General features: G+C 49.9%; 8 protein-coding genes across 8 annotated transcripts; 3 read left to right on the plus strand and 5 right to left on the minus strand.

Moving 5' to 3' along the window:
* Nucleotides 1–137: 137 nt before the first annotated feature.
* On the minus strand, nucleotides 138–3,563 carry AtWU_07847 (Ran GTPase-binding protein LOS1; the record flags this gene model as incomplete). Its single annotated transcript, XM_035502956.1, has 4 exons — nucleotides 138–164; nucleotides 220–674; nucleotides 722–3,320; nucleotides 3,552–3,563. The coding sequence occupies 4 exons, from the start codon at nucleotides 3,561–3,563 to the stop codon at nucleotides 138–140; spliced, it is 3,093 nt and encodes a 1,030-aa protein (XP_035358849.1).
* A 603-nt stretch (nucleotides 3,564–4,166) lies between these two features.
* Nucleotides 4,167–5,944, minus strand: AtWU_07848 (xylulokinase; the record flags this gene model as incomplete). The annotated part of the gene is made up of 2 exons (XM_035502957.1): nucleotides 4,167–5,381; nucleotides 5,450–5,944. 2 exons carry the CDS (start codon nucleotides 5,942–5,944, stop codon nucleotides 4,167–4,169), a joined length of 1,710 nt encoding a protein of 569 aa, XP_035358850.1.
* Nucleotides 5,945–6,970: 1,026 nt separating this feature from the next.
* Nucleotides 6,971–8,501, minus strand: AtWU_07849 (cation diffusion facilitator family transporter; the record flags this gene model as incomplete). Its single annotated transcript, XM_035502958.1, has 2 exons — nucleotides 6,971–7,596; nucleotides 7,664–8,501. The coding sequence occupies 2 exons, from the start codon at nucleotides 8,499–8,501 to the stop codon at nucleotides 6,971–6,973; spliced, it is 1,464 nt and encodes a 487-aa protein (XP_035358851.1).
* A 1,181-nt stretch (nucleotides 8,502–9,682) lies between these two features.
* AtWU_07850 (glycine-rich domain-containing protein 2) lies at nucleotides 9,683–10,833 on the plus strand (the record flags this gene model as incomplete). Its single annotated transcript, XM_035502959.1, has 3 exons — nucleotides 9,683–10,073; nucleotides 10,127–10,239; nucleotides 10,297–10,833. 3 exons carry the CDS (start codon nucleotides 9,683–9,685, stop codon nucleotides 10,831–10,833), a joined length of 1,041 nt encoding a protein of 346 aa, XP_035358852.1.
* A 288-nt stretch (nucleotides 10,834–11,121) lies between these two features.
* AtWU_07851 (F-box protein) lies at nucleotides 11,122–13,097 on the minus strand (the record flags this gene model as incomplete). Its single annotated transcript, XM_035502960.1, has 5 exons — nucleotides 11,122–11,319; nucleotides 11,374–11,766; nucleotides 12,251–12,618; nucleotides 12,672–12,962; nucleotides 13,013–13,097. 5 exons carry the CDS (start codon nucleotides 13,095–13,097, stop codon nucleotides 11,122–11,124), a joined length of 1,335 nt encoding a protein of 444 aa, XP_035358853.1.
* A 2,083-nt stretch (nucleotides 13,098–15,180) lies between these two features.
* On the plus strand, nucleotides 15,181–16,269 carry AtWU_07852 (alkene reductase; the record flags this gene model as incomplete). The annotated part of the gene is made up of 1 exon (XM_035502961.1): nucleotides 15,181–16,269. One exon carries the CDS (start codon nucleotides 15,181–15,183, stop codon nucleotides 16,267–16,269), a length of 1,089 nt encoding a protein of 362 aa, XP_035358854.1.
* A 1,450-nt stretch (nucleotides 16,270–17,719) lies between these two features.
* Nucleotides 17,720–19,025, plus strand: AtWU_07853 (CCCH zinc finger DNA binding protein; the record flags this gene model as incomplete). The annotated part of the gene is made up of 6 exons (XM_035502962.1): nucleotides 17,720–17,797; nucleotides 17,853–17,969; nucleotides 18,023–18,070; nucleotides 18,117–18,414; nucleotides 18,465–18,926; nucleotides 18,985–19,025. 6 exons carry the CDS (start codon nucleotides 17,720–17,722, stop codon nucleotides 19,023–19,025), a joined length of 1,044 nt encoding a protein of 347 aa, XP_035358855.1.
* A 498-nt stretch (nucleotides 19,026–19,523) lies between these two features.
* On the minus strand, nucleotides 19,524–20,666 carry AtWU_07854 (S-formylglutathione hydrolase; the record flags this gene model as incomplete). Its single annotated transcript, XM_035502963.1, has 4 exons — nucleotides 19,524–19,709; nucleotides 19,794–19,988; nucleotides 20,065–20,285; nucleotides 20,402–20,666. 4 exons carry the CDS (start codon nucleotides 20,664–20,666, stop codon nucleotides 19,524–19,526), a joined length of 867 nt encoding a protein of 288 aa, XP_035358856.1.
* Between the last annotated feature and the right edge of the window lie 162 nt (nucleotides 20,667–20,828).

Consider the following 20,828-nt stretch of genomic DNA (forward strand, 5'->3'; position numbering starts at 1 on the left):
TGGGTGAATGTTTTGTAAATGGTCACATGAGAACATCAGTCATCAAACCAAACCGTGGGGGAATCTAGGACTGAAACAAATGATCGGGTGGGTAAAAACAAATAAAAATGTTATAATAAGATGAAAAGACCACAACATCATGCGCTCAATCGCTGGATAAAGGACTGCCAAGGACGTTAGTAAGTTTAGTGCGCTGAATATATGGTTAGGATCACATACCGGGAAGAACTGCCGGAATCCCTTCATGTCCAGCCGGCCCAATGCTCCCACAAACTCCTCCACCAAGTCCGCTCCCATTCCCATTCCTGGCAACTCGCGATCCCGCAAGTACTGGAGGTACTCCACTCCTGTCTTGGCGTATATCGTGCGCTGCAGACCTCCTGCTTCGGCGAGGACCTGCTTGGCCTGTGCATCCTTCGAGTTGAAGGACGGGGTTGCGGGCAGCGCCCAGCACAGAGGCGACAGCCGGGTGATCATGAACTGACCAAATCCTGGCAGTGCTTGTTGCTGGGCTGCCGCACCATTCGCACCCTCCGGCGCAATGTCGGGCCCACCCCAAGAGCTGCCCATCTTTGACAGGACCGAGAACGCCATCTTAGCAGTAGTGAAGTCCTCAATGTCCTTGGCGAAATGCTCGATAGTACCGATGACCGTTTCGAACATGGGTTGGTTCCCTGGTGTCGTTAATTTTGCTTCTAGTATCAAAATCAATGAAACTTACGCTCGCTAATGATAACGGCTCCAAGCTCGTTGTTCAGTACCGCCAGCAGGAAGTTGAGGTATTCCCGCTTCAGCTCGGCCAGCTGGACCTCGTCATCAGTGCCGGTCGGGGCGTCTGCAATGCCGGAGAACACCCGCTGCAGGAATGGGGTCAACAGCGCATCTAGGATAGAGTAGATCTCCGCCTTGAACCCGAAAATGACTTGATCCAGCAGTCGCAGGAACAGAGCCATCTCATCACGGGAGGACGTCTGTGTGAGCAGACCGTCAATCCACCGCGGCAGCTGGGGCAGGATGCGGGATCCCAGAACGCCAATAAGGCGCGAGAATGCAAACCGAGCAGCTGTTCTGACATTGAACGATGTCTTTAGCGACTCCAGCGCGACGAGAGTAGCCTCGGAGACCTGCATGAACGCCTCCGAGACTTCAGGTGCAGGCAACGAAGCGGGGGAGCTGGTTCCCGGCATCCAGTCAGAGAAGCCTCTGGCAAGCGTACCCAGTGCCATGATATCGTGGTGTATCTGCAGTAAAGCCCGCTCATCATTGGCCTTAGCCGGGGCCAGGTTCTTCTCCATATCCATGAAGACGGGGTTCAACACAGACTGTGCGTAGAGAACCTGCTTGTCAGCGGGAACAGTCGGGGTGGAGCAGATGATGCCCACGGCCTCGAACAGGTACAGCTGGCTGTTAAAGACAGCATCGGCCGACCCCTCGTGGTCCTCTGAGGACATCTCATCACCATCCGAGCCTTCAGTCGGCAACTCAGCGTTGATCACGAGCAAGTCGCCCAACGCCTCGACGACGGTCTGCGCCACATTTCCAACATGGGTTCTAAGTTGCTTTACCAAGCGCTGGAAAAGGTACCATGACCGTGTCTTCACCTTCTTGACCGGGTGATGAACAAGTTGGAGGAAGCTCTCTAGCACGGTCGGAATCAGATGGGTGTGATACTGGAAGAAGGAGCTGTAGCGAACACAGATCTCCATGTACTGCAACTGGGTGGCTGGGTGGGTGAAAGACCGGATGTCTGACTCGACCATCTTCAACATCATACCGACCAACCTCTCCGCGGCCGCGTTGTTAGGAACACCCTTGTTGTACAAGCTGCCTGCCCTAACGGCAACCTCGCCGAACAAGAACATCTCGTGGAGAGCCAGGTCCAAGTCCCGCCAGTCGAGCTGAGCTCCCGATTGACGCAAGCTCTCGAATGTGTTTCCCACAACCTCCGAGACAGCCTCCATGCAGAGCTGCTCGTTGACGCTTGCGACGATCTGCTGCAGCACGCCCAGGCGCTTCCGAAGTTCTTGGAATTCTGCCTCGTCTGTCTGATCGTCTTCGTCACCCCAGGATGAGGTCTCATCGTAGCGCATCTTGGCGATGATGGCTTTCAGAATGGGAAGCAGGATGGATGAATGTTGTTCGGCCAGGGCAGGGTTGACCTTGGCGATCTTCCGCAGATAGGACAGGAGGTCGCTCACGCAGGGGATCACAGTCGAGCAGACTTCATCGTATTCATCGGAGAAGTATCTCAGGATATGCGGCAAGAAAGCCTGCAGCAGACCGGTGGCTTTGGCATTGCACTCGGCCGTGACGGTGTCCTGCTCCAAAGCCCGTACAATATCAATGACGGTAATGTTGACTAACTTGGCCACCGTTTCCGCCAGGTCAGTATCGTACTTGAAGGTAAACCTGTTATCATGAAGAGGGGGGCTGTTCGAGAGCTGAGTAACAATAGTATCGAGATTCAGGAAAATGATCATATCCATCTTATCTTCTGGCTTCATCTTCTTGCCGATAATTTCCGTGAAGACATCAACCGCCGCATCGCGCACCTTCTCTTCTCCTTCTCGGAGCTCCGCCTTCTGCGCTCGACCGAGCTGCTGGAACAAAAGGTCCAACATGGTCTGGTTCACCACAAGACCGATATCGATCCAGCTGACCCAGCTGCCGACCGCCCTCAGGGACATCTCAACGATCGTATCATTTCCGTCCCGCCATTCGGACAAGATCTGCTGCCACGAGTTGGCGATTTTCTGCATGTCGCGCGAGCGAATCAAATCCTTGAGCAGGTTGGCCTTGTCCTGCTCGGGGCGGGACCGAGACACAAGCACGTCACCAATTTCCTCATGGATCGCATTGATGACACGCAGGTAGAAGACAATTCCGAGCGGGTTGTCGTGACTCGTGCTGGCCGAACTCTTGTATGTGAGGCTGAGAAGGTCGTCAAAGAAAGTCTCCCAGCCATTGCCGTAGAGGGCTGAGAAGAGGAAGGTGATGGTCTGGGCGATCTTGTTTTGGATACTGGTCGAATCGGGGGTAACGTTATCCTGACCGTATACCTGGCGGAGATAGGCCATCAGGCCGTCCCGGACATAGCCCAACGCCTGGGGGTCAATGAAACCCGCCTGGGCCGCACTGTTGACCACTTCCAACGCCACATGCCGTATGATCTCGGAGTATTGGGGAGTCTTAGTGAAAAGGGTAAGGCAGACCTGCCATCCGGAGGGGTCGGTGCGGAGTTGGTTCAGGTAGTCGAAGGCCTGAGCCTTAAGAGTTTGGTCGGAGGTTGGGTTCCCGGCGATTTCAATGGCATTTGCTACCTACACGGGGGAGGGTCAACGAGAGGTCGACGGAGGGGGAAACATGGGAATGAGGGGAAATATGAGAGGGGGGAGAGGGGATATAAGAAAGGGGAGGAGGGGGTAGGATGGAGGGGAAGAGAGATCGGTGGTGGGGTGTGGGCTGAACAGAAAAAGAAAAAAAGCGAGCAAAGGTAAAAGAAGACAAAGACCAAAAGAGGGTCAATGTATAGACTAGGGACAGCAGCTTACCTGCTCTTCCATCTTCGACCAGCCGGGCTGCCTTCAGAGTCGCAGGACTCGGAAAGCAATGAGGGTGAGGGGGAGGGATCAAGGAACGATGGAGGTGGTTGTTCGGTCAAAATGCAGATGGCGGCGGAGAGTCATAGCAGAACAGAACTAGTCGCAGAGGCCAGCCTATTGAGCCATCACTAGTGCGTTGGAGCAAGTGGATTCTTTCTTCGGCGTCAGACCCAGTCACCTGGGGAAGCGAGAAACCGCAAATTCTGCTCACCGGACGAGTCGTACAATAGCTTGTCAGCAAAGGGGCTTGTGGACTTGGTATTTTCAAGAAAACAGTGATTGCTCTCGTGCCGATGACGTGCCGCCGGAAGGAAACAAAAAAGAAAACGACGAAAGAAATCTTTCGTGCCTGAGTTTGTGTGGCCGCTGTTCCGCCCCAAAACGGCAACGGGCGGCGTGCCGTTGCTGCCTGACCATTCAGGCATATTTTAAGATATAGTTACCCTTATGTCTACCCAACTATATGCCTTGTTTACTGATTGCTTGATACCATTGCATTGCAATTCATAACTCTACCATTATTAGTTTGAGCGGTCCATATCCCACTCAGCTTCATCCTCGCGCTCAGTGCTTCCCTTCCTGACGCAACACCTCATTCTCCATTTTCTCAAAGCCCTCTACAGCCTGGCCGTAACGCTCAAACACTCCAGGCTGGTAACCGTCCGCGATCTTTTCGATAAACTCCTCCTCGTGCCACCGTTTTCCAATCAGATCTTCAAAAGTCTGTCCCTCAGCTCGCTCCATGGCCCAAACCGCCTTATACGCTGCACCCAGCGCACAGGCGTTGTCACCAATCTCCAGCTTATACACTCCCTCACTACCACCTAAGATCTCCCCAGCCACTTTAGCAATGGCCTTGTTCTTCGATCCACCGCCAACCAGGTACACCCGACGTGGTTGCGCGGGGATGCCCTCTCCAGGGCTCTGAGTAAGGCCACGAGACCGCAGACGCAATGACAGCATCTGGCTCTCAACAATGGCGCGAGCCTCGTCAAGCGTATCCCAGCCGCCATTCGAGGGCTGCAGGCTGCCGTCCTTAGGGTTGTAATCGAAGCGCCACTGACCCGAGCGCAGGTTTGGCACAATCTCTGGACGAGGGAAAAACAGACCCAGCTTCATTGGGTCGGAGTCAGCCTTTTGGCCCATGGGCGGAGTCTCCAGTGTAATTCTGTCGAAGTTGTCCCATGAAGTAGACGGCTTCTCGCCGAGCTTCTCGTTAACTGCATCCCGGACCAACTCGCGGGCCAGTCCACCGTTCTTATAACAAAGCATGAACATGTATAGACCCGCAGTGGTGGGGTGGTTGAAGAAGTGAGTGGCCGGGTCAGGTTTATAGCTGGGCGTGGACATGAGGAAGGTGGTCGAAGTGCCCAGAGACACCATAGCATCGGAGGCTCGTAGGGGCAGAGCAAGGATGGTGGCAGGGTTGTCACCAGTAGCGGGAATGATCGTACAGTCGGGGCTGAAGCCGTAGCGTTCCACGTAGTACCGATCAATGGGGCCGAGATGGATGCCTCCATCTTCGAAAACCTCGCCCAGCTTGCGTTTCAGGTCATCAACGCCAGATGGGCCGGCGCAGAGCTGTAGAAGCTTCTCATCATAGGCACCCTTCTTGATGTTCCAAAGGTTCATGCCGCAGACATCGGAGATGTCCATCGGTGCAATGTGACCCAAGAAAAGGGACGCAATGAACGAGGATACCAACGAGATCCGCGACGTCTTCTTGTAAACATCAGGGTACTTTCTCTGAAAACGCATAATCTGCGGACCTGTGAATCTCTACTAACAATTAGCAATTGCCAAACCCCTCTACACTCATGTAGACTATTGCGGGGGTGGATACTCACATGGTGTGCCTTGCTTCCCGTGGCCAAGGCCAGTTCGCTCTGGCCACCCAGGGCGGCATCAAACTCATCACACTCCTTCTGAGTGCTCGAGTCCTGCCAGTTAGGACTGAACGGGTGGGAGAACGCCCCGTCCAGCTGCTCCTCAAGCGTCTTGCTTGCATCCAACTCCTTCAACAGCTTCTCTGCGTTTTCTCCCCAGTATACACTTCCGTGTTGCTGTCCCGCGCCACTGATGCCCTTGATCTGGCTAAAGTCCAAGCCTTGTTTACGCAGCCCTTCTAGGACGCCATCCAGGGCCTGCAGCCACAGGGCCACGGGGGCAAAGACCTCATGTTCGGCTTCGTTGGTGAGAACACCCTTCTTGATGGGAAAGCCGCGGGAGTCGGCGTCGAAGTCAAATTTGGAGACATAGACGACCTTGAGGTCGGAATTGACGACGAGACCCTTGAGTTGTTGGGTGGAGAGGTCGAAGCCGATGTATAGAGGACCTTGCATGGTGAGTGCGGCCCGGGGGAATGATGACGTATGGGTGGAAGTGGGATGGCAATTCCACGGAAGGGAGGGAAGAAGAGATAAGATAGAGTGGAGAGGTCTCAATTGAAATGGAAGAATCCAAAAGAATCAAATTCTAGAAAGCCAGTATGATTTTACGTGAAGCTAATGAAAGAAGAGAGAGGTGGAAAAGAGAACAATTGCAAACGCAATGAAGTCAACACACCGATGGATGATTTATCCCTTGAGCTCCCGCCAGCCTGGCAGCTGGTCGGCAAAATCCGACCAACAGGAAGGCAATTGGCATGTCGGCGTGCCAGAGAGCAGATCCCATGACTGATCGTGCCCGACCTCGTCTTTTTTACCGACGTGGGCGCTGCTTACTGAGTGATTCTCATTCTTCTTGTGCTTTTTGGTACGCGTGGGGTTCACGATAAGAAGATATTGATTTAACCTGCTACCCCCCACCGCCGCCGGGAATTTACCCGGTTAATTACTAGTGAGAGGAAGGGAGGCCACTTTGGACTCAAGTGATTGTGCTGAATGACCGCCATCGTGGGTCTAGATTCTCAGAGTCAGCCCGAAAGTCTCTTCTGCAGACTTTTTTTCTAGGATCCTTTACAGGGAAAAGTTAGACTAGTGCTGGACTACGACCAACTGGCTAAGGCCTGCGGCTAAAGTGAAGATCCCGCGGATCGCCTCATGGGATCGAGTTCAGTGCGCTCTGGTACATTCATCCAGACCCGATAGATACACAGTTATCATAGATAATACAATCCCTTCTAATTTGATTCCAAAATCCCACTCCTTGTCTCCCTCTCTACTTCCACCTGGATCACCTATCAACCTTCTATTCTACTCAACTGGCTAGTACTCCACGGCAGCAGACGGGATGTTGGATGTCCCCCTACTATCCATCCTCGGGTATCATCGAATTGGGGGTGCAGAACGCTAGTGAACGACTGACACATGGAGCGGACAGATCTGATAATGCCAATCCATGCTATTCATAGGGACAGAACCTGACCCTTAGCGGGTTTTGCGGGGTTCATGGACATGTTCATGGTCATGCTCATGCTCATCCTCCTCGCCATCCTCTGGCTCAGGACGCGCACGAGAAGTGACATCCGCAGGGATGAACTCCTCCGTGAAAGTCAGCTCCTCGTGCTCCAAGGGGATAAACCGAACTTTGAGACGCTTGACTCCACGCACGCCTTCCCCGACCGCAGTACGGATGGACTCCTCGACCTGGCGGGTTCGGCTGACAGACCATGCGCCTGGCACAGCGATCTCCACATCCATCAAATAGTTCTGTCCGGACTTCATGCCCTGCACATCACGGACCTTGATGGCATCACCATCCTCCAGTTTCGCTAGCATCTTAGCCGCGGCTTTTTGTACCGATTCCTTGATGTCATCGTCAACGTTCGTATCAGCGAGCTCCAGCAGCGACGTCTTGGTGTTTCCCCATCCGGCCTTGATGACCATCAGCGAAATCAACAATCCACCCACAGGGTCCAGCCAGGATGCGTCTTGGAAGAGATAGGTGCCGCCAATCGTAAAGAGAGCGACAATACTGGTCAGGGAGTCGATGCGGTGGTGGATGGCGTTAGAGGCTAGTACCGAGGACTTGCGTTCCGTAGCAACTTTCATCGCTGTCGGGGAAAGGAGCAGTCAGCGATCGCAGTTAGTGTTAGGGCAGGGATTCCTCAAGGTACTCACTAGCATGATATAACCACTCCTTCACCACGATGGACCCCGCAGCAAGCCATGCGGCATGAATGCTCGGGCCCATTGCCTCAACACCGTGGCTATGCGAGTGACCGTGTCCCAGGGCGCCGACATGCGCGATCGCTTCCGCAGCCTGGGGGTAGAACTGATCCAGCAGGACTTGACCGGAATTGAGGCCCATGAACACACCTCCGCAGAGCAACAGCCCGCTAACCCCTAATGCTCCGATGCTCTCGATCTTGCCATAACCATTAGGGAATCGCTCGCTCGGCGGCTTGAGCGACCAGGCGACCGTGCCTAATGTCAGGAAATCGGAAACTAGATCGGTAAGGGCGTGGTAGGCGTCCGCGATGAGGGCTTGGGAATGGAACACGTAGCCGCCAATGAACTTCCCGATGGCCATGGCGAGGTTAGCGAGCAGGCCAAGTCGCGTAATTCGCACACCAGCATCATGTTTGTCGGTAGAAGTAAGGTAGACGTTTCCGTGATGGTGATGATGGTGGTGGTGGCCATGGTGGCCACCGTGGTCTCTGGATTGGGTGGTCATTGGAGGTAGGGTAACGGAGGTAGCGGAGGTGGCTGCGGCGATGGAAGGGACTAGAGTCGGACGTGTGACGGGACAGAGCAAAGCATTGGAGGAGGAGACAACCGGAGAATGAGAGGAGGAGACACTAGGGTTCTTATGGCGCAGACGCGAGAGCGAGGACGAGGACGAGACTCGCAGCTGAAGAGCCCTGGGGAGAAGAACAATGCCGGATCGTCTCCCAAAGGCACAGGCCGGCCGTGATAGCGGAGGATGGGCCCTGCACCACAAGGGCTGCGTCAGCATCCTCGTAGTGGCTTGTCTAATGGACCAGGTTCTGCTGCAATTATATTATTTTGGGTTGCAAATACACGGAGATGTGTCCGGACTGAAACAGCAGCTCCATGGTGGTGCAGTGGATTGTTTGAAGAGAAGAGGAGTAGCCGGAAAGCCTGATTGTCATTGCGAGTCACTCCGTCATGGCTTGTCGGTCGAATCCCCGGCTGAGGCGATGCCGACATGCGCTGACGATTTCGGCCCCGGAGTTGATCCACTGATCGCTTTCTCGATAACAATCTTCCCCCAATTCCGGCGGCTATGATTAGCAGACCCTGCCATTCTCGCTGACAGACGAACTGCACACACGAGACCAATAACCTCCCAGGTAATGCAATCTCGTTAATGCTGGATCTTTCTGTCCGATCTAGAGCGCTGTCTCCCTCCGTGACCTTTTCGCTCTCTCCGCCGATCCCTTCCCTCTTTACCCCTAAGAAGCAACGCAATCTCTGCTTGGCAACTCCTCCAGCTGCGTCACCGGATGCTTGTCATGATCCAGAGCCCCTCTTCGAACCGGAGACAAATATCTGCGTTTGAGGCATCCATAGATAGTCGGTTGGCGGAATTCTAGTGCCGAACGAAGGAGAAGCGGCGTCTTGGCGGGGATCAATCTTTAACAGAAGCTCCGCGACGGACGCTGACTTGCCGAGCAGTTAGATTGCGTGCTTGTTAAGCTTAATAGTCTGCAGTATTCCACTGGAAGAGGTTCAGCGTATCAAAATAATAATCGCAGAGTGACCGTTTAAGACATAGTCCGCTGCGAACTCTATAATGGTTCATAGCTTGGACACACCAGCTGTTGTTAGGTGGACTTGAGCTAGATCTCGAACACGAGCTGTACTATGCTGAGTCTTGTTTATTCGCAAATGGGAAGGCTGCCATTGCACTGCCTGCAAGCCATTTCTTTGATGATACCCTCTGACTGGACACGATCTCGTGACTCGATAGTCATCAGGGCATCATTCACCGTTAAGCTTTGCTCAGCCTGTAAGCCGGCTGATGTCAAGTAGCCTTCGTAGAAGACAAGGCTGTCAGAAGAGCAGATATATTGACCGAACCAGAGACGAAAACAAGTCCATCTTCAGGACAACCCAATATATGACACTGCAGATCTTGTTAGCACGATAGCCCATCGCCAGCGACGTTTCCCCATGCTGCTGCGCCGCCCCTTCAAAGGAACAACCCAAAATACCTCAATCCCTCATCAAGACTTATTCAAGACCTTAGGTACCGCATCAAATGATACTCAAAGAGGTATCTCGGACCTCCCAGCGATCGGCGAATGTGCCGTCCATCTCGAACTGCTCGAAGTATTCCGTAACCTGCGTATCCAGATCATCCAGTCGAAGGAGTTAGACCGCGTATTCCGTCTTGATTCAAGCCGTTCATGGATATCGAAACATCGTAGAGAAACACAGAGGACGGAAAAGTGGCATCGGTTCGTGTCGCTTGCTGTTGAGAGATTCCAGATCTGGAACCGTGCTGCGGAGAAGCAGCTTGAGCGTGATGGAAACAATGAAACGCTTATACTTCCCCCTGTTGGTAAGTTTCACTGTCGGCCATGATGGGCGTATTCATTTTACTGAAACTGTCAGACATACTCATGGTTTGGCACGCATTTTTGCTCAACCCATCCGATTACAAGGAATTCTGTACAAGCCGTCAGCTTGATCGAATTCAGAGAGTGTCTTTCCCATGGGTTGTTATAGTAGGTTTGCACCATGGATTGATATACACAGCATACTAATCAACTAATTCATTGCAGCATGACTGCATCAACCCAACCAACTGGTCATATACCCTCCCCAGCCCCAACACACAATGGCTTGGATCTACAGCAAGCATAACAACAAACCCTCTTGTCACTCTCACAGACACCATTAGCGGAACCCAGTCCACACCAGACCAACAAAACCAAGAAAGACGTCCATCAATCTCCCCCGAAAACGAAGCCCTTCTACACAACGTCCTCCGCCAAATGAACTTCATCGACCAGATGCACGACTGTCTATGGATCTCTTATCCTGATGCCGAAGACATACTAGAGACTGCTCGAAAACGCTACAACAACTTCGTCGAGTTATTTCGTCTCCATCCCGGCGTTATGCTCGTTCCAACGTTGGATATAGATCTAGTCTGGCATACGCATTTATGTAGTGCAGCGCGGTACAGGGGATTCATGATGGAGAGGGTAGGGCGATTTATTAATCATGACGATAAGTTGGGGAAGGGTGCGCTGGATGATGGATTTGAGAGGACAAAGGAGCTGTATGAGGAGCTGGAGAGTCGTGGGGGGGCTTAGATGTGAAGGGTTATTCTGTTGCTATGTTTGGTATGAAACTTGAGGTATGGGTTGCAGTTATGATAGTATTTTATCGTATCATTGTAGTGGTTCTGGCTTGAAACAAGTGACTGAGCAAAGACTTGAGTATACCTCTGAAAATCACCCAGACATTGGGGGAATTTTGACACATTATTAACGTTACAACGGACGAAAGAGATTCTTTTTTGTCAAGATGAGAAGGAAGATTTATGACTGTTCAAGCCTGTTGGCGGAAACGCTTGCAGAGCTCTGTCAGGCTCAGAATCTTCATGCTTCAGCCTGTAAATCACTCCTTTCCTCTAGGTCACCGTAAATCATCCCAATAGATTCAATCCACCGGCCTCCAATTCGAAAGTAGAAACCCTTGATATAACAGTCTTTCGGGGGTTTGAGACTTAGGCTGCTATAAATCTTCCCTGATTCTTGATAAAAGCCGGCCCATTGCTGGTCCCAGTTGGCCTTGAGCTAGTCATAATGAGCGGATGAAGGAAAATTAGGTAGCATAAGTAGACTACTTACTTTGAGCAATGGAAACGCGGACTCTGGACGCACACAAACAACGACCTCCGCAAGAATCCCATCTGGTCCGTGTATCGGGAAATACGTACCATAGTCATCGGTCTGACCAACGGTGCTTGTCCCTCCTGACGAGTAATGTATGGTGATACCTTGTATACCACCAAACGCACTATAGAACGTGACTCCCGATAGATTCTCTGTTAACCACAAAGCCTCGACAGTGAAGTTCCCAATGTTCAATACCATATCTTTCTCAACTTGAGGCTCTCTTGCAACGTAATGAGTCTCATCAATATGACCTTTCCAGAATGCATGGCTTTTCTGCATTAGAAGAGTTTCTGGAAAGGAAATGGTAGTGTCGGAGCACCACCCGATATGTCTGAATTTGAGTGCCTGGATCATTTTGTTAATCTTGGTAACCAGCAGGTGGAGTCGAGTCTTGGTAAGAAACACAGACGTCTCGCACAATTCTAAGCCTCCCTTCCCCTCTCCTTATACTAAGTCCTTCCCAGCATTGATTTCTTTTCGGATCCTCGAAGCTCCACTCTGAACAACCGAACTTCAGACTTCTGATTCCGACAGCGTCCGACAAAAAACAGATAACGTCAACCTGATCATGAATAGGACAGAGTTGAGAGACTAGCTCGGAATGGGTACCAATGCGTTGATGAGTGCTTCTTGTCCGAAGATCAAGTCCGCAAACATAAATATGGCCCTCCATTCTAACTCCATAAACCGTGATCGCTTGAAGATCAATTGGCAAGATTGCGAAGAAATCCCAGAACCCGTAGGCATGATTATTTGATTTTGTCGGGGCGCATACATCCACGGTCGGCGACATCGAATCTATAGCCAGGTTGCCTATGTACTTGCTTACCTCTGTTATTCTAGATACTACCTCCCATCTCAGATCGAGCCCTGCACTGTGGGATTCTAGAAACTCCGAAGAAAGGACAAGTAGCAATCTGCGCAAGGATGTACCTTCGTCATCAGCTGGAAGACATCGATAGAATTGCCTTGGTTCTCGACGCATGAATGAAGCACCATAATCCAGCGCAATCTTGCTGGAGCAAAACAGCCGAATCAGATCCGTCGGTGGAAGGTAATCTAGGATCATGGTCAAAATCTCAAGGGGAAGTTCAAGCAATTGTGAATCACAGCGAGCAGAGTCTGTCTCCATGTACGGCCCAGTGCAACGTGTTGCAAGGTCAGAGGGTATAATAGCAGCATGTGGATCGAGGCAACCTGGGAAGTGATATCAGCACGGTTCGAAATATCCGCTGTAGGATATGACATACTACGCAGCTTCATTTGTGCGTGGTCCCCAAAATTTCTTTGTCTATCTGGCTGTAAGGCCTGACACAATCGAAATAATTGTTCAACTTCTATCTGCGATGCAGCTCGCTCAAGCAGGACTTGATAGCAGGAGGAATGAATGAGGAAGCAATCCGTTGATGTGTAGGAAGGCCAAGGAAACACTTCAGTTCTTTCCGGTCGAGCTTCGTCTTCATCGAAAGATATGTCTTGGTAAACTTCGGACTCGTTGTAATACAGATGACCAAGGTAAAGCTTGCCATCTTCATGGCACACTAGATGGGATTAATTAACACTAACAAGCCCGGAGAAGAGTAAAGCTTACCTATTGTGAAATCCTTTGACCAGTCTACCTCACCCAGCCAGCCAGAGCAAAGCAAGCAACACGAGAAAGCCACAAAAGTCGACATGAGGTATATGAGTAGTGAGAGTGAGCTCTTACAGTAAAGCATAAGGACGAGAGGATTTCAAGGTATATATAGAGTTTTGCCAAACAGTACGTGCTACTGCTAAGTAGTAGTGAAGTAGAGGCAGTAATCGCAGAAAAGGCATGTGTTACTCACATGAGGAGTGAATAAAGCTCCACTGAAAGGAAACAAATCCCAACACTGAAGGCCATAACCTCAACGTGTCAGTGATTCGTTCAATTAAACGGAATCAATGCTCATTTGATGGCTCATAAACATCACTATATCCAATGTATTGATCACTGAACTGAAGGAAACAATGTTCCAAGGTATGTTGAAGTATCTAGTGTGGCATTCCCAGAGTCAACGCTCGCGTTTTCCTATGATCTAGTCCTAGCATTATCAAAATGTAGTGTTTGATCCCAATACGCTCAAAAACTATGCATCCCTATCTCTCAATATAGAAACTAGAAAGAAGTGTCCAACCCTTCATAATTCATCCTTGCTTATTCTGAAGTTGCCATAGGACCCAGAAATTCATTATCAATGTATATACATCGGATATAGTCTGGGAAATTGTGAGCATAAATTCAAAGTTGCATATGAGTGTTTCGTACCATAAACACCGTGCGAAAAGAAAATTAAAACGATCAATAGATGTTAACAATTAGTAAACTCATATCCATTATACTCCTTGGCATACATCAAATAGTTGGAGTAATGATGTTGGCATTTGCACAGACATCAACCACATTAACAGAGAAAGAAGTTGGAGTAACTATCGTGGGTTGGGGTACTTCCTGGCTTTGGTTAAGGGACATGTCCCTTGATCCCCTGCCAACAATGTTTCACAACATCTGATAAATAGAGCTTCATGGAGATTTTGGAGATACCAAGGACTAATCTGTAATCCTTGTCAACAAGTGCCTTGTTGTAATCTCGGGTTAGAGCATTACTAAATCTCTTAGTGTGGACCTTGCCAAAACCTGTTGTAGGATGAAGTCCTCCAAAACTAGTTCTAGTTCTACTTGTGCCCCTAGTGATACCTGCTAGTCTTATGGGGTGCAACTAATATATTACCTTAATTAAAAAGCGGTTCTGCACTAATGCTACCTTAATCAACCATGATCAAGCCAGGCTCTCATCAAATCCTGATGATGAAATTGCAGCTTGTGTAGATGTTACGCTGGATAGCGTACGAATTTTTTCATACCTAGGATGAATCTTCCTAGTCTAATCTGTTGCTTGCTTTCTGTTCTATTTGCGGCTCCATCAAATTACTAACCTTACAGAAATATATCAACTCAATACCCGATAAGTGCTGTGTCGACTTGACCGGCATGGTTGTGACTGAGATGATAAGATCATCCAAATCCGCTACCAATTATTTTGAGATTTTGTATTAGGGTTAATGACAAATAACTTGGTCTTCTTCTGGGTACCTTTCTTGGTGCCTTACATTCTTAGCCCCAAATGCGTTATATCTAAAACATCATAACAATATAACATCTCCGCCTTGTAGCCTTCCACTTTGCTCCTAGAGATGATATGATTTCAATACATAGATCCTCGCATCTACGCCCATCAAATGACCCATGCTTAATATTAAACTACAGAACTACATTGAAATGATCGTCAAATCTGATGCGGTATTAATTGAAATTTTGAAGTTGCGAGACTAAAGTCGAGAGTGGTTGACGCGGGTTGGAGTAAACTTCTCCAAAAAGCTGGGTCGCTTCTCCGAATGATTTCAGCGGCGAAGTTGGAGTAGGTTCAACTCAACCCTGACAAATACATATAGATAGATGCCTTGTAAGGTTAATTATTGTCCATGCCGTCATATAATAATCGAGATATAAAAATGAGCTAGATCCATCCATTCTTGAGCTATGTGATAATCCTTCAAGCCTCCTCACTGAGTAATAGTTATACGACAACGTCTTGGGAAAGCTTCGGAACTCCTTTGGGCGGGCCGCAATCTTGATCAAGTTACTTATTCTGCTCTTCTATAACAACCATATATCGTCTCATCCTTAATCAAATCTACGCTTTTCATACTCTTAAAATCGGGCGCCAGCACAGCAATATGACGACCTCTCCACTATTCAAGCCTCTCAACATTGGACAATGTCAGCTCCAACACCGCATTGTCATGGCACCCATGACCCGATTTCGCACGGACTCAGACCACGGACCTCTGCCAATCGCCAAGGAATACTACAGCCAGCGATCACACACACCAGGCACGTTAATAATCACCGAAGGCACAGCCGTATCGGAAAAGCTCGTGGGTCTTCCCCAATGGGCAGGATGTTGGAGCAAAAGCCAGCTGCAGAAGTGGCAAGCCATCACTGAAGAAGTTCACGGCAAGGGTTGCTATATCTTTCTGCAGCTTTGCTGTGCAGGTCGCACGGCAGACAAGGGATTTCCCAAGCTCTCATCTGGCAATATCCCCCTCGAGGCTGAAGCCAGTGCTATAGAGACTGAAGATGATGATAGACCACCGGAGCCGATGAGCGAGCAGGAAATCCATGACGCCATACGCGACCACGCCACTGCTGCCCGCAATGCCATAGCCGCCGGCTTCGATGGTGTGGAGCTTCACGGTGCTAATGGCTATCTCATCGATCAATTTATCCAAGAATCTTGCAATAATAGGACGGATAAATGGGGTGGCTCGGTTGAGAATCGCTCGCGCTTTGCACTCGAAGTCACTGCCGCTGTTGTTGATGCTGTTGGTGGTGATCGTGTTGGCTTCCGCATCAGTCCTTGGAGCACATACCACTCTATCGAGCCTCGGAATCCGGAGTCTCAGTTCACTCATCTGGTTACTGAGTTGCGGAAGTTGGACCTGGCTTACCTACACGTCATTACGTCTCGTGTGGACAATTGGTATGATGTGGACCGTGTAAAGCCTCTTGATTTTGTCTTTGATAGCTGGCGAACAGACATACCTGTCATCATCACTGGGGGGTACGATGGAGATTCTGCAAAGCGCGCTGTTGAGGAGTATAAGGACTTCAAGCTCGCCGTTGGATTCGGTCGGTCGTTCGCTTCAACGCCTGATCTTGTGGCTTGCATCAAAATGGGTATCGCACCAAACCCTTTCAATGGCGACCTGGCCTATACTCCCGGTACCCCTAAAGGGTACATCGACTATCCTTTCCTATCCTAAGTTTAATATAAAGGCACTATGCCCTCGAGCTAGAATTCTACATACATTTCCTTCAGATCATGATGCATCTCCCCGTCCGTCCTCAACCTCTGTAGCTTCCTCATCATCAGTGCCCTCTATATCGATGCAGGGAATGCTTGTATATAGGCCCTTCGCTGCCAGGGTACCCTGTCGATCTCAACCATCCGAATATCCCACGTGTAGCTTCTTCGGAATGTGCCTGTGAGGAGAAATCATACGTATAATGGTCGGGCACGGGAAGGTTCTTTTCATGAGCGGGATGTACTGCTTTTTATGGCGGTTGGTAAGCTTTTACTGCTGGATTTCGGATGGAATAGCCATTCTCCAGAATCCATTCCCAGCATTCATACTGAAGGGAGGAAAGAGGTGCTGTTGCCGGTCAGGGGAAACCATATAAGCACGCATGCTGCATACGCATTCATAGTGAGAGTAGGGCATGTATATTACTAGTATAAATGCCAGAGACTGACAGTCATGCTTATCACTCGTCGGAGTTGTTATTACCACTATTGTACTATCTCTCGTGACACTTTCAAGCTTCCGCTATGGTCTTCATCATCTATCCCAACCACCAACACATTTCTATCTTTAGAACAATGTTCGGCCTTAGATATGTCCTAGGACACGGCAGAAGATAACTCTAAAATCTTGTCGATCATGAGATCTGTTGTTGGAAACATTGACTGGAAGGAATAGAGCCATGTCCTTTGACACTCCGGACAATGTTGCGCGCCAAACCAACATAATGAAGCAAGACCTTATGATTTGGGACTAAAGCGCAACATCTCCCGTTGCCAGTAAAATATTCCAACATCACAAATGCAAGCGGTTCCAAGCGGGTGGAAAATGTCTGGGTCCTCGCTGTGATGGCGGATGGGGTGCCTGGGGCCAGCCAATGCCAACCCGTCAATCTAGCGCCAGCTGTGCGTGCCTCGTCTCTTTGGCGTCTCTCCCCTCTTCCCCTCTCCAAGGCGGCAACCACTCGATATCACATCTCCTCTCACGCTATCTTCTCTAGCGCAGCTTCCATGTAGTGTCATTGCTCATCACACTGGGCGTCTGTCGGGTCGGCCAAGTCCAACCCATGGCGTATACTAACCGCTGCACTTTTCCAGCACGACACGCTGGAAAGTCAGCACAGCTGATCCGTTGGGATTCAGATAAACACGCAGGACTTATTGGCTAACAATGTTTCATGGTGTGATTCCAAGTCGCAACATTCGTGGTGTCTCCCGAAAACCATGGCCTCGAAAGGTGCTTCATTGATAGGCCCCAGTTACCTGCTGCCTCCAACCATACAATATAAATATCCAGCCATCGACATGATCCGGAACCTGCTTCTCTGCCTGTTCAATCTTATCATTCAAGAACAATCTTTATGCCTGGTGCACATATTTTGGTATATACCTCGTGCTCATAAGTCGTCGTAATGATCGACCTCCTTGAAGTGAAAAGACGCTACGAAGCCGTGCTGGCAGTTGAAGATAGCAGAGACAAGATTCTTCAGGTACTTTTCTTCACAGCATAACGCATATTCAAATTATTAACCTCTTCTTCGACAGAACCTGTTTGCTCAAGTTGAAAGCCTGCAGAGAGCTCTTCAAAACACGCTTGGTGATGCGAAGTTCCAGGAATTGAAGAAGTATAAAACAGAGTACGACGACTTGCGGCTTGACCAGGTACTTCTTCCCTCCTGAATGTCTCGCTTCCTTAGGCTCATACAATTCCACAGTCCAAGTTAAGTTTTGTATCTGTGCTTGTCGACGGTGACTGCATGAATGTAAGTAAGCGTCTGTCTATTGTCTCGTCCTTTACTGACAACTTAGTTCAACGATACTCTCATCCGACAAGGCTACAACGGTGGACGCAAGGCTGCCATGCTTCTCCGAAAGTCCGTCGAGCGTCACATCCGTGATATCGACCCCCAGGCCAGCCCAAACATTCAGTACCGCATCCGAGTGTACGCCAACGTTCCGGGTCTGATGAAGACGTACCGGGAAGCGCACATATTGCGTTCCAATGAAGCGCTAGATCCATTCATTCGGGGATTCAATATGGAGAACAGCCTGTGCGATTTTATCGATGCAGGAAACGGCAAGGAGTGTTCAGACGTCAAAATACGGGGTACGTCGCCCTCTTCGCCAAATCATGGAATGTACTAACCACCATCATAGCAACATTCGAACAAGACATTCTAGACGTCCACTGCCGTCGTATCGTCTTCTGTGGCTCGACCGACAATGGCTACGCACGCATCCTCGGCTCCCACCAAGGATCCAACCGCATCTCGCTCGTCCAGGGAGCACCCTTTGCATGGGAAATGGAGCAGCTAGCAAGCGAGTTCCAAACCACATCCTTCCCGGAGGTCTTCCGATCCACAAAGTTACCCTCCCGAGCATCATCCTTCAGCGCATTCAAAACCGCATCCGCCAACTCGTCACCCAGCAGCTCTCCAACCAGCCTCAGCACGCCATCAACGCCAAAACGCAACTACGCCACAATTGCCAAGTCGAACCTCCAAGCGACATCCCCCACCAGAACAAACAGATCCAAGCGATCGAAAATCTCAGTCATAACATTCGACATCTCCCCCTCATACGACACCCATATCCAATTCAACACAGTCCAGCTTAACAGTCAGAGCCAACGGGTTGACCCGCCACCCCGGGCCAGCAGCAGAGAGAACTTTGAAAGATTACGAAGATCGAGGTACTGCAGTAGATATCATATTCTAGGAGAGTGTCCCCTTGGCGATGAGTGCGGGCACAGACACGGACGCCGACTTGGATCCAGGGATGTTCATGACCTCTGGTGCGTTACGCGAACGTGCGTCTGTCCGAATGATATCTGGTGTACGGATCCCAAGTGTATTTGTGGACATCAGTGTCCGTGGGAGAATCAGCAGGGACATTGCAGTGCAGACTGCAAGTTTCCCGAGTCTATGCATGGGGTGGATAAGTCGGTTGCGGTGATTTTGTAGTAGCTTAACTATTTAATGAGAATGTATTTTCTTGAACCCATGTTATATACACCATCATCACATCATTACATTCCTTATTATATCCATCCCCCCACTAACTGAATCTATAACGACGCTCTAGCCTGACGATCGCTTCACACTATCAGAACAGTCACATGAATTTTTGCATAAATATCTTTTTTTACAAAAATAATAGACACTCCAGTCTAGTCACAAAGAGAAATGGGAAAAAAAAGAGGAGAGAAAACACCCACTAAGCAAACAAAAACTTCGCCGCATGTTCCACATGATCATCCGAGAACGTCGCCATAGTATAATAACTGTGATCGTAATCAGGCTGGTACCGAATCGTCACGCCCTCCACACCAGCCTCCTTGGCAGCTTTCTCGAAGTTCTCAGGAAGAAGTTGGCCCTGCTTGTAGAAGTTGTCTCCGGTGCCCTGTACACACAATCATTATCAGTATACATCTCACAATCCAACCTAAAAGGAGAAAAACAAAGGGAGAAGAAGGTGTGAACATACAACATCAATCAAAACATCCAACCTCCCACCCTTCCACTTCTTCAACAATTCCGTAGCATCATGCTCCTTCCACTTCTCCTGCTGATCTTCCCCAAAGTATCCCGAAAAGGCCTTTTGTCCCCACGGGCAGTTAATCGGGTTGGTGATGGGCGCGAACGCAGACACGGACTTGTATTTGCCGGGGTTGCGGAGGAACTAACCCGAATATTAACTTATATATTCCAACACCATAGATAAATAGAAGGTAGAAAGGTAGAAGGTATACACGTACCAAAGTCAAAGCACCATGTCCACCCATACTATGACCCGTGATACTCACCCGCTCACTATCCAACTGCGGGAAGGCAGCAAACACCGTCGCGGGCAATTCCTCCGTGATGTACGTGTACATGTTATATCCATTGTCGTAGGGCGCCTTGGTCGCGTCAACGTAGAAGCCGGCGCCCGTGCCGAAGTCGTAGCTGTCGGCTTCGCCGGGGATGTTGAGGCCGCCTATATCGCCCCACATCCAATGTATTAGCATACTCCAATTACCATATTTCATGAGGATAGATGTGATAGAGTTCTTGAGATAAGCAGAGGGGGAAAAAGGTAGCGGGGGGACATACGAGGACTCGTATCAGGATACAACACAGCAATACCCTTCTTACTGGCACCGTGCTGGAAGAAGCCCTTCTCGGAGCAGTTCTCGGCGGTGCAGGTCAAACCCGAGAGGTAGATCAGGACGGGGACCTTGGCGGAGGGGTTCCGGTAGGCTTGAGGGGGTAGGTAGAGGTTGAAGCCCATTTCACATTTGGTGGAGGTGGCGGCGTGGGTGAGCTTCAGGAGCTTGCCGCCGAAGGAGGCGATGGTGGCTTTTGTTGTGACGGACATGGTTGTATGTATGTGTATACCTTTGGGTTTTGTGGATGGGGTAGAGATGGAGATAGGAAGGGAGAGAAAGAAAGGGTGGATGGTTTATTATATCAACAATGATGAGGGGAAATATCGGATGAGGGGAAAATGAGGGGCGGTGGATCCTCGAATTCCCGGAAA

The sequence above is a fragment of the Aspergillus tubingensis genome (assembly GCF_013340325.1).
Source record: "Aspergillus tubingensis WU-2223L DNA, scaffold_8, whole genome shotgun sequence".
Lineage (NCBI taxonomy): Eukaryota > Fungi > Ascomycota > Eurotiomycetes > Eurotiales > Aspergillaceae > Aspergillus > Aspergillus tubingensis.